We start from the raw sequence: 13,274 nt of genomic DNA, 5'->3' as shown, positions 1-13,274 counted from the left end.
AATGTTGGAAAGCTAAAAGCAACAGTACACAGTTCTGAGAATATATGCACAAGTTTTAACCTATGTTAAAAAAATACATTCAAGTAAAGAACTCCTCAGCTAAACCTCTAGGTTATTTAGTGTTATTCATCCATACACTTAAGTTTAATCACCAGATTACTTACAGCACTGACAAATTTCTTACTTTCTTCTGCCACTAGAAGCTAACAAACTCTGAACAATCTGTAACACCCAAACAAAATTATTATTCACCTCTGATTCAAGAACAATTAAAGTATTTGTTTAAAAATAAGGGGGTTTTTTTTGAAACTTACTCTAACATGAAAAAAAGAAATAATAGTATTACATGTTTTAACAAGACATCATCTGGAATATTTTCACGGAAAACAAAATGAAGTGAGCTACTGTTAGTTATATGTACTCACTAACAATCACATTAAGTGGACACGAACTCATAGAAGTTAAGAGGTGGAGTTTTCAGACTTATCCTATAACTGCTGGGTCTAGGATCTGGCTCATTACAGTGTGTAAACTGACCAGCTTCTGTTTCTCTCATATAGGAGTCAGAAGGAACTGTGTCTGTTTCTTATGTAGTCTTTCCTCAGTTCAAAATTGTGTCCTTGAACAGGCATACAAAACACACTGAGACCCCCTGCTGGTAAGCCATATATCTGCAGTCTGAAGTAATAAATTTACAAATAGCCTAATAACCACAAATTAAAATACATTATTTTCAAAACCTACTTATAGGATTTATTTTTTTGAATGTAGATCGAATTTGAATACCATTAATAAATCATGAGAAACAGGCTATCTCTCAAAATACTTCTTGTACAACAGCTACTCTAAGAGCCTTCATCTGAATTACTTTTTAGTTCAGGATACTACTACAACCTTAACCACCTGGAATCAAAAGAAACTCTCAAGTGCATATAAAGACCATCCCCAAGCAAGAATTTCAGTAATAGCAGGTTAACACAAAAAGAAATATGTATTTAAAATATTTTAAAAGCATTTATTTAACTTATATTTAAAATGTGTTATTTTCATTTGACTCCCCAAATCTACTTGAAAAGTCTGCTTTTTAACTTCTGTATGCATCATGAAAACTCTCCTTTCAACATACCAACCAGAAAATGCAATCCTCTTTCCTTACTTTATTTTAAACTGTACACGAGTGACAATCATACAACTAAAGAGACAGAAAATGCCAATTGCTACAGCAGCTAGATAAAATATACTCCACAATTTGTAAAGAGCGCTAACATTCAGGTTATTAATCAGTGTTTTATCTGGAGGTGTTGCGAATGTTATCTACAAGCACAGAATATACAGATTTGGGTTTAACAGTACATTAACACCCCTCAGGTGCTTCCCTGTGCCCTCTTCTCCTTCAATCTCTGACACTGCCGTTCAGCATGCCTCAAGGAGCATGACAGCTGTTACTTTCATCAGCTTCCAAATGCATAGATGATGAACTGAAAACCCTTCCACCTTTTCTTTCAAGCATCTTTAAAAACAGGTGTTAGTTCTGGCAATCAGGTTTGGAGTACATAGAAGCTCTCAGCACAGAAATACTGATCAAGTGAGTGGAGAAGTCTCTAAGAGCTAATACTGCACTGTTTTAGTGTTCTGCATTATTTCTAACAGAAAGTACAAGCCACCAAAACTGGAAGATGTTCAGCCTTCCTTCATGCCTATTAAAGGCAACAAACTGATTTCATTCTCCTACATCCATAGGCTCAGGACTGACCCTCTGAACGGGTCCATTTGGTGTTCTGTATTAGGTGTCCTCCACACATGCCAGTTGTTGCAGCTCCTTTTCCAATGTAAGGATTAAATCTCAACATTTAGAGATACAGATAGCACCACATTCCCTATTAGAAGCTCCAGAGCAGCCATCATAATTCAAGTAATTTGATCTTACATCAATGTCTAGTACAAATTTTAGAACAAAACTAACAGAAATATCTGCAAAATTTCCAGAACTCATCTTCACTGTATACAAGAGCAGCAGTGCACTGTCAGGATAAAAAAACTTTGAGATGAGTAGGTGTTTGATTTCACCTTTTCCTCTGATGTGCAATACTATAAAGCTTTTCATGTCTCCTCATAGGGATATAGATCTTCTTGATAAGCTATGACAGAGAGGAATATGTCAAGGACTATGAATGCTAAATCACATCTGTGTATAATGTCAGGAATGTCAAAATTGAGTACAGGCAGGTTTCCTGCACTATAGAAAGACTGATCCAGGACTGGGGGACTTTTTGTTTTGTTTTTTGTTAAACTAGGTGAAACATTCTCACCTGAAATCTCTTATGTACCAAAGCCACATGAAGATATAATGGGCTTTGTCTCAATGTCTTCCTCAAGGAAGGAAACCTTACCAACAGTTAACTTATTTGAATAAAACCCACACCAACTCTAGATATAAAACCACTGCAAAGGCATCGTATCTTGAGAACAATCCACACACTACATTTCCAACAGTAGTACAGCATGAAATTCATTATTAACCATCACTGAGGAACATATAAAAATATAAGAAACATCCCACCAAATCTGACCATAGATTCATTTAGCCCTGTATTCAGTCTTTGATCACAGCAATAATAATGCTGACCAAGTCTGGCCATTATGGTTTATTCCCTTCATTTACCCTCACTATCCACAACTGTCATGTAAGAGATGTTACAACGCCTCCTGCATTTCCTATCTCTTTGTGAGATCTTCTAAACATGAAATTGTCCCGTCCCTTTTTAAACCTGCCTCCACACCCTCCTGTGACACATTTGGACAGTATCCAAAAAAGAAGTATTTTCTTTTATTAGTTTTAAATTTAATTCTAGCCACTTTCAACAAACACCTCTTAGCATAAAAGATTTTGGTGAACAACAGTTCCACATTCAGCTCATCTACCGTACTGAACATTTTGCAAACTTTAATTGCTTCCTATCCCTATTTCGACCTCTTCTCTCTAGACTAAAGACTGCCAGGCTTTTGATCTGACCTGATATGGCCGCTGTCTCCAAAGTTCAAGTTCTGTTACAGCTGTCTTGTTTGCTTTGCATGCAACATAAACCGAATTTTTACATAGACTCTTCTACAGTTTCATATTTCTGCAAGCATTTCACTAAGTGCAAATCTATCCACTCAGAGAAACACAGCTTTACAAGTCAATGAAGTATAGTTCTCCAACACCTTTACACACATTTACAGGTGTGTAAATACTGAACAAAATGTAAAACATGAGGTAGGCTGATAGATAGACAGTTGTCATTTAATCACATCCATACACACGCCATAAACACATTCTATGCAATATGTAGAATAATCAGAACAAAATACAAAATCTCTGGTTTCTGGAATGCTTAGTGTAAATCAAGTTTTTAAATTGCTTTCACTTGAAATTCAGAAATCATGCTTCTTTCAAGCACAAATCGATAACAGTTTTCAATTATGTCTCACTGGTATGGCCCATTTCCTTCTTTAGCTTTAAACATTGCTGCCCCGAAACATAAGTATTCTGATGTTACTTTGCTAAGCAAAATACTATCTGAAATTACCATAATAAAGCAATCTCACAGCAGTTATTTTTCCTCATTCAAAAATCACTAGACAGTACCTTCATTTATTTTGAGCCATATTTCCACTTCAGCATTCTTGCACATTATAAAAGCAGTGGCAAGACTCACCACCCAAAAGAAGCCAGAAATTCACCCGATACTCTATAATACCAACAACTGCTGTCATTTACTAATGAAACACAGATTTTTCAAAGGTGGGCTACGCACTAACTAACTTTCACAAAACATAATTAATGGAAAAAAACCACTTTTATTTATCTCTTTGAATTAATTAAGTTTTCCAAGCTCATTAGACACTGGCATAATCTGATGACCTTTCCTATTCAGGCTCCCACTTTCTTATTTCAGCAGGCTCAGAATGAGTCAGCAGTGTGCCCTGGCAGCCAAGAGGGCAAACGACATCCTGGGGTGCATCAAGCACAGCATAACCAGCTGTGACTATCCCTCTGTATTTGGTGTTGGTGCAGCCTCACCTTGAGCACAGTGGGCAGTTCGGGGCCTCACAATTTAAGAAGGACATGAAGGTCCTTGAATGCACCCAGAGGAGGGCAATAAAGCTGGTGAAGGGGCTGGAGGGCATGTCCTATGTGGAGCAGCTAAGGACTTTGGCTTGTCTAGTTTGGAGAAAAGGAGGCTCAGGGGCAACTGCATCACTCTCTAGAGCTTCCTGAGGAGGGGAAGTGGAGAGGGAGGTGCTGGTCTCTTCTCCCTGGGATCCAGTGACAGAATGTGTGTGAATGCTTCAAAGCTGCACCAGAGGAGGTTTAGGCTGAACATTAAGAAGCATTTCTCTACCGAGAGCATGGTCAAACACTGGAATAGGCTTTCTGAGAGAAGTGGTCAATGCCCCAAGCCTGTCAGTGTTTAATAAGCGTCTACACAGTGTCCTTAATAACATGCTTTAACTTTTGGTCAGCCCTGAAATGGTCAGGCAGTTGGGCTAGAGGATCGTTGTAGGTCCCTTCCAACTGGAATTATTCTATTCTATTCTAGTTTACAGCTCCAGTCTTAAGACGAATTACTGATTAAACTTTGGAGACTTTATAGCTTCTGTTATTATTAAATTTCACAGATGGAATACTTTCTTTAACATTTAAGTCCTGTATTGCAAATTAAGCAATCCAAATTGTTTCTTTTTACATGACATGTCAAAATCCTGGAAAGACCTGTCACTAGCATGAAACAAAATGAAATGGGTTTAAAATATTTTTCCTGTAAAGTCAGCCATGCAATGTCTTTCAAAATGCAATTATGGATCCATTTATAGTAGCGTTTATCTGTATTTTAATTACTTGACCAGGCCATTTCAGTTAACAGCAATTTAAGCATCTGGGATGCACTGAATACAAAACTGGCAGATTAGTTAGAGATTTGCTTAGATGGGACAAAATTACACAATCTTCATAATTTATAATGTCTTAAGTATTTATTCTATCATTTAAAGAATCCATTTAAAGTATCTGAAGTATCTGTTTTACCATTTAATAAATATTTCTAATATGGAAGTAAAACCTTTGCCTCTAAAAGCCAGGAAACATACATAGTTGGCTCAACTTGCACGTAATTTTACAGTCAAACTGCTCCATAAAGCACACTGTAGTATTCAAATTCTTTTCCTTCTCCCAGAGTTTTATCAGAAATTGTTAATTTTCCTATTAAATTCATTTTTCATGTACCTGTGTGTTAAACCAGTAAGTTCACCCCTGTTGGGAAAAAACCCCATGTTTAAAGTAATTGGTAATTGGAGTCTTCTGTTTACCATGGACCACTACAGATACATTAGTGGGGCAAGTGGCTCTGCCCACTCACTGTCACTCTGAAGTAAAGGTCACATATTTGAAACATCAGTTCAAAAATCATTCATGGTCTTGCTACTGACAGCTGCAGTAACTTTATTAATTAATACAATTGCCACAATGACATTTTCCAGTTTGATTCTAACCACAAAGATGAAGACTGAAGCGACAAAATAATTTCTAACAGTCTCTTTGACACTTATCAAATGATACCCGTCAATATTCGATTACTAGCAACTTCCACCTGAAATACTCTCTCTTCACAGCTAATTCAGTTACATTTAAGTCTCTACACAGGAATTATTCTACTCTACACATATACTGGGTAAAGTTAAATTTTGTCTAAGAATTTTTGTAAAAACATATTTAAGCAACTTCGATGAAATGTCATTAAAAGTCGTTTTAAATTACAAAACTAAAATAATACAGACAAAATCCATTAATTATCTAGAGCTGAAACAAATAAAATTTTTGCTTCCAGATCTCACCTAACGTTGTTTTCAGCACTTGCTCAGGATTTAAAAAGATTATATCTAAAGCAAATTAGGGCACAATATTAAAATACAAAAGCCAAACAAGCCTCTCAAAAACCCTGACAAAGATAGACCTCAATACTCACCCATCATTAGAACATGTCAAAAATTCTTCCTTTATTTTTGGATGCCAACAGCCTGAATTGAGCATTGCTGTGTGACCCTACGGAAATAAACACAAAGAGGTCTTACAAGGTTTTATAAATTTTACTCCAAATCCCTCAAGAGAGCTGAGGGCTGAACCAGACCCTTCCCACCACAGCAATGGCTGACTGACATCACAACGATATAACAGATTTTATGTACTCTAACCCATTTCATCCTTATTTGTTTTCATTTTCGAATTATAAAAATGCTGCCATTCTTCTATTTATATTATTTTCTTTCAGAAAATGGCACGGAATCTTACTTCCTCTTTTTCTTTTGGCAGAACTGTAATGCAGAGAAAGGATGAAACAGTCGGAATCAATATGGTGACACGCAAATTGTTCCAAGCTACACAAAAATAACAGGAATAACAAGAATTACCTGGGTGACCCAATATACATACTCAATGCCAAACTACACTAGCTAAAGACCTTGTTGGAGAAAACTGAGAAAACAGAGTTCGAGAGTCAAGACGGATTTAACCTCAGGTGAGTCTTTCACAAAAGATTACAAGTTGCAAACTGAGTAGTCAGCCCTGTTTCTTTAGGATGGAAAAAAGAGAAAATAAGGATTTTACTGAAAGTAAGCAATTGCCACTAGGGTGACTACAAATATAAAATGTCTTTGGCCAGCTGGCTTTGCTTCTTTGAAGTACAGGCACATGCTCATTGACTACATTCAAAGGGAAAATTGGAAACTACTCTTGCAACATTGGAATTAATTCAGTTTGCTTTAAGCACCAATATGGAGAGAAATACTGAAAAGTTAAATGGGTGATATAACAAATATTTCCGCATTTTTACTGTTGGACCACAATACACTGGAATTCTAGAAGTTTACAAGAGAAAGAAAATCTGAATTATTTTTATGTAAACAAGAACTAAAGCAGTTGTTACTACTTGATGGTTTTACATACATATCACTAGCCAAAAGAAACAGTCATCTGACAAACACAACTTTAGGCAAAACAGCATTTAGCCTAGTTATTTGGCAATATACTTTACAAGCAATAAATAAATCAGCTTTATCAGCAGTTTGAGCTGTAGATTTTATCGTTACTTTTTAGGCTTAAGCTATTTTAAAAACTGGCCTGAATTTAAATTACCTGTGTAAACAGAATCCCTGTCTCATATAGTTTGTGGAAATACGAAAGCAAAGTGGTCAAAACCCAACCGTTGTTAATATACTTCAAAACTATCAATCAGCCCTTCTTCATGTGCATTTTTAACTATCATTAAAAATGTACGCATTGTTGCTTATTAGTCTTACACTTTACCTTGAAAGAGGTAAATGTTATGAGGAAAGCAGTGGAGGGTAGAAGAAAGCAAAAGACTAGACTAGATCAATAGTTTCCAATATTTTTTTTGGTTGGTTGGACAAGTGTATGGGGGAAGCTGACAATTTTTACAAGATACACCTTTAAATAGATTAATTTGTTGTAGCATCATAGATACATTAGTTGGAAGAGACCTCTGGAGTTCACCTAGGTCAACCTTCTGCTCAAAGACAGATTATAGCCAACACCAGATCAGATTAGCCATGGCTTTGTCTAGCTGGGTCTTGAAAACCTCCATGGATGAAGGTCCCACAACTTTCAGCATGTATCAATACATGGGATTATCACATCCCAGAAAGAGGGCTTTGCATTTTTCCTTACTGAACTTCACGAGGTTTCTCACTGAGTGGAAAAATACACCATATTGTCAGTCTTCTAGCATTCAATTAATTTCTGACTTTACCTTCGTGTTTGTCATATCCACAATGTATTGGTCTCCTTTTATGCATTCCATTACTGGGAAGCCATCTCTGTCAAGAACTTTTGCCTGAGAGTTACCAGAGACAACGAGAATGACATCTCCTGTGCTGCTATACTGTAAAGACTTGATTTGGTGACTAAAAAGAAAAAGAAAGAAAATGTTTCAATTACTACAGTTCCTGTAAGTCCACACTAAAACAAAAGTGTCAATACTGAGAAAAGGTACTGCAGAAATAGACACATATACATTCCTTAATCAAAAAGGTGGAACAAAATTGCTGAGATTAGTGGATTAAAGCTTTTTATTCCTCTCTGTGTGTGTCCATGCCGTATTTCCTTCTTCAACCACACAGCACGTGAAACAATATTATTTACAAAGTTAGCACCTAAAATGTCGTTTCTGGCAAACATACTTAACTCTAAGAAAGCTCATAAAACTCCATGTGAAAAATAGTATGTGTCAGATTCAGCACTTCAGGGCTGAAAATTCTTTTTAATCTTCCCAAAAGCAAAGTGTGGATTTACAGTAATCTAGAAATTACTCTATAAGGATGTTGTAGGCCTATATAAAACTCCAGTGTACATTTTACACCAGGAAAGTCATCATATGTCACCATTATTGCATCTTTTTCTATGTTCAGGGCTACAATTTCATCAGAATCTTCAAGTTAAATATTCTATCAACCCTGGAAATATGACAGTAGATAACAATCTGCCTAGTCTATTATGTCTTAGAGGTTCGCTCGTTTGCTGTAAAGGTTTTCTTACCTTTTAAAGGGTTTTTGACCTCACTTTGTTCATAAAGTTGCTATATCTGAAGCAGATATCCCTTTGATCCTCTACCCAGCAAAGAATACAAAGCAGTCTATCTACTCCACGCCTGCCAGAATTTATACCCTGGCACATTAATAGAACATGCACAATAACATTACTTTATAGTAATGCTCCAGCTCTGCAGCTAAATTAACCCCAAATTAAGGTCTGGAATGCATTTGCCAGCTAGATATGGATTTGCATGGCATCCAAACTGTCCTCAAGGGAGTATCTTCCTTTTGGTGAAGATGATAACCATGTGCATTCCAATCCTAGTAACTTTAAGGAAACTACTTTTTAACACAACTTCACATCAGTGAAATTAACACTCAGATGATCAACAAGACTGACTATGCAACTTCTAGATTTCATGTTCCACATCTTATATGGTAGTGACTTCATGACTGACTCAGCAGTAGCTATTAAGTCTGTCCTCAAACTAGTGACTTACTACAGAAAATACATAAACCACTGTAATACATATTTTAAAAGTTCTGCGCTGATCATAGTAATGTCAACTAAGCATAAGTTTCTCATTCAAAAAATGTTTGGCAAAACTTATTACATTATGATTCAAGAGCAAAAACTGCTTCCAGCACTCTATTATGTAATACAAACTGGCAGCCAAATTGGCCGAAGTATTATAAACTCTGATTTTTAGTAGAAAGGAGACACTCAAATCTGGGAATTTCCAAAATAGATCACGGGCGATGTCTGGAAAAGCATCCTGAGCCTCAAGAGCGAAAATGGATACTTGACCAGAAGAGGGGAAAGAAGGCCAGCCACATTAAGCTCAGAGAAAACACTGAAAAAAATAAAAAGAAACCCCCACAAAAGAAACAATATCTGAAGTCTAGAATATTCTCTGCAGACAGCTGATAAAACTAGACTAAAGAATCCATCAGATTCAGCTTTAGAGTAACAAGCATATCTTAGGAATTAAAAAACCTTCCCCAGTTGTACTTCCAAGTTCCCTTGCCACATCACATGATTCACACAAAGCCCAAAATATTCCTGAGCCCCCCACCTGAGCACTGCATGCAGAATGAAGTACTTATCTAGTTATATTTCTCACACTCTGATGCTGAAATCATCAAAAGAAAATACCAAACACATCTCCAAAGCACAGATACGAATCTTTGCACTTTTCATGGTTGAAATGTAAGAACCAAAAATAAGCATTTAAAATGTACACGAAGAGATTATGTTTGCTTCATACATGAAGAGGATTTGGCCGGTAGATACAATTAAACAGCTTGCCTAGAAGTAAAATCTGGTTACTGAGAGAATCCACAATATATAGATGCCCAGAGAGCCTTCTGAGAAAACAGTTTTTCATACACTGAAGTACTGAAATTAAAATTACAGATTAATACGGGCACTGTATTACCTACAGATTAACATGGCACTGTTCATAATTTGACCAATATCATCGCGTTGCTTCTTTATAGTTCTAGATCAACGTGTTTGAACAGACTTTGTTTTCATCTTAGATCTAGATTTGAAGTGTCTTCTAACAAGGAAGAGCAACTGATCTTACACCACCTAGCACAATGGGAACATAACTAATAATTCATCAGATCAGTTGTGAAAACATTAGTCTGAGAGAAAACATTTCCACAACCTCTATCTGAAGGCAAAAAAAACAAACCTTTGTGACTCTGCAATACGACTTTTAAAATCATGTCCAAAAATTGATTGTACAAGCAGGTTAATTGCAAAGCCCCAGAAGTTACTGCTTTTCAGAAGTTTATTGGAGTATGACCAGAAGTCTCTGCAGAGGCAGTTCTTAAAGAAAACATTTTTGGCTTTTATTAATGTTAAAGTAGAAGTCTTGGGAAACTTAAAAAAACAATTCCCTTTAATAGCATTAATCCAAGTAATTTTGATTTAGAGCTGCCAAACGTCCATAGTACTTTCTGCCAAGACCTGCAGAACACAGCTACACAGATGGGTAGAATTGTGACACACAAATATTTTTGACACACATAACACAGCTTTGCCTTACCCTTGCCCTCGCCTTCTACAGTGAAGTATGGTTTGATGGTACTAGGTTTTTGTCAGGCTCTTTTTTTTCCTCATGTCCCAAATCCAAGGAGAAATTAACACAGTAACCTGACATTATGCTACAAAATGGAGCCTGGACAAATTTGAATTGTTCTGAGGCTTTCTTATTCTTAAAATGAAATTAAACTTATGGCTCCAGAACTGGATTTCTGCTAACACCTGAAGCTTCCATACCAGAACTCTTCAGAATTGTTTGAAAGTAAGGTCTGTGACTGCTAACAGTCCTTGCAATAAATTCCACAGTGAAAAAAAAAAGTATAAGAATATACATACACACCTGGGTGTAAGTTATATACTACTCCACATAGTGCTCACCAGCATGCCTCAATGCCAGCATGAAGGAACTTTTTCTTGAGTTTGGATCTTTTTACCAGACAGAGCTATAGTTCCAGTTTTACGTTTACAAAAAGATACAGAAGGGGTATTTAAATAATGTATTTTTAAAAACCTAAAATCAGTACATGAGATTTGAAATATAAGTGAAATTCCCTAACTTTTCACCAGTCAATTCTATTTTTAATATTATTTTATTTTTATATTTTTATGTATTTAATTTATACTTGAACATATTCAAACCACAATAATGTACATTTCACCAAGAAGATTAATACAAAAATACTTACGGGATACTTATAAACATACTAAATGAACAGTGTCAGGGATAACAATCACTTTAAGCTCATATTTTATCAGTTTTAGCCAAAAGGAGGTGACAAATATATTTGCAAGCTGTTTTCCTTTAAATGGGACATTAACATACACTGTACTTGTCATTTTTATACTATACTATTCTTATGTCTTATACCAAGTACTACTAAATTTGAATGCACTCTTCTGCTCAGTTTGGAAATGCTTTAGTCAAAATCATCTCCCACTGTGGGAGTAAAGACTGTCAGCTCCTTCCTACTGCTCAGTTATGACGGAGGAGAGCAAAATACCATTTGTATCCTGCTAACTAACCATGTACATGAAACTCAAGCCAGAAAAGTCTGAATGTGACTTCATGTTTGGATAATTTTGTTTACTTATTTATTTCGAAGCAGCATGTTTACAAAGTTATGTTTTCAAAGTAAATGTGCCATTCATCAGTTTATTATAACCAGACAAGTCTCTCAAAGAGATCAGAATTGCATAACAAATCAAAGCACACTTTTTATTTTCCTGATTTTTCACAGTTTAGAACATCAGTAGAACCCTCTTCTCTTTGGTCCCTTTCAGACTAACAGCCTCAACTTTTTCTCATCTTCCATTATCTGGACTCTTGGCACATCTGTAACTAGTCATACACATTCTAACCTTCCAAACTGACCAAAATTCAGCTGTAGCTTTTTAAAACAATAATGATTAAAAATAGACATTCTAAGGACTACCTACTGCACATAATTAATTCCAATCTCCTTTTTAAGTGTACCAAAGTGTCTTACAAAGTGCACCACATTAGACAGACATTAGAAGGTAACTTGCTAGAACAACTGTGTTATTAATTTATGAATGTGTTTATCTAAAAGTTCACTGTGCATGAGACATGCAATCCTTTTGAAGGAGATCCGTATTCCAGTTCTCTGGAATAAACTGCTGAACTAAAATGAACAATACGTACAGTATGGAAATCACTCTTTAAAATATGCTTCCTGTATTTTTTTATTTCTTTATATATATTAATACATAAATAAATGTAAATAAATACACAGCTTTCTTTTCTTGAAAAAGGCAATACACTTTTACTTTTTTTAAATGCACACTACGTAGCTATTCAATCATCAGTGCAATGTAAAGGACCACTGCCTCCAAAAATAGAGGATTTAATTAAAATTAGAAACTCTCCCGTCAGAAATACTGGCAGCAACTACAGAGGCTCTCCACAAAAGGGGCAACTGTTTTAACTTTCTTCTCCATTAATTTGATAATAAGCAGAGTACATATGGAAAGTGCATTCCATTAATTTTGATTACAACTATGAAAGTCAACCAGTTTCTCTGAGAGGTTCATAATCTATTTGCCGATACACCATTAACAATTTCATATGCAAATTTACCTGTAGCTTTCTAAAAGGGCAAAATATGGAAGTCATTGGAAAAAGCATGAAAAGACATAAGCAGACAATTTCTGGCATTCACACTCCATTTACCGTAATAAGTACAACGGGATACAAAAGCCTTTTGAACAAGCTATCTTACAAGGCTTTTGTGCATTCTGTCAGAAACTTAACACAAGCATTTTCTTAGGTGAAGAAGGCAGTCTTCATGCCTACCATTCACAAGGCTGGAGTGACCGAAAAGCTTGGAGAGAAGCATCCATTCCAGCAAAGTCCCAAAATTTAACATCGTAGTCATATCCACCAGTTATTAAACGGGCACCTGAAGGATCCAACCCCAAAGCAGAAACCTAAATAGAAAAAAAACTTTTTATTTTTTTTCTGCAGTTTTTCAGATGTCACCAAAATACAAAATACTACTAACATAAACAATATAATGCAGTGTGCTAGTTTCTTCATAAAATATGTCAGCTATATTTTGTTTTTAAATTTTCACTACCTTGTACAATGTCTGAGTACTTTGGAAGGGGTAGGAAG

At 35.8% G+C, this 13,274-nt stretch overlaps 1 protein-coding gene across 3 annotated transcripts in view; it reads right to left on the bottom strand.

Annotated features, from left to right (window-relative positions):
- Positions 1–13,274, bottom strand: part of WDR70 (WD repeat domain 70) — a 153,450-nt gene that overhangs the window by 91,205 nt on the left and 48,971 nt on the right. For all 3 annotated transcript variants that reach the window (XM_064439032.1, XM_064439030.1, XM_064439031.1), the window contains exons 7-9: positions 12,954–13,087; positions 7,806–7,959; positions 6,006–6,082 (exon numbers count right to left, since the gene is read on the bottom strand). In XM_064439032.1, the coding sequence (XP_064295102.1) occupies positions 6,006–6,082; positions 7,806–7,959; positions 12,954–13,087 (365 nt within the window). The remainder of the gene's footprint in view (positions 1–6,005; positions 6,083–7,805; positions 7,960–12,953; positions 13,088–13,274) is intronic.

Source organism: Phalacrocorax carbo, chromosome Z, assembly GCF_963921805.1.
Source record: "Phalacrocorax carbo chromosome Z, bPhaCar2.1, whole genome shotgun sequence".
In the NCBI taxonomy this organism is placed as follows: domain Eukaryota; kingdom Metazoa; phylum Chordata; class Aves; order Suliformes; family Phalacrocoracidae; genus Phalacrocorax; species Phalacrocorax carbo.
Note: the sequence above shows the minus strand (reverse complement) of the source record. Positions and strands in the feature narration are given on the sequence as shown.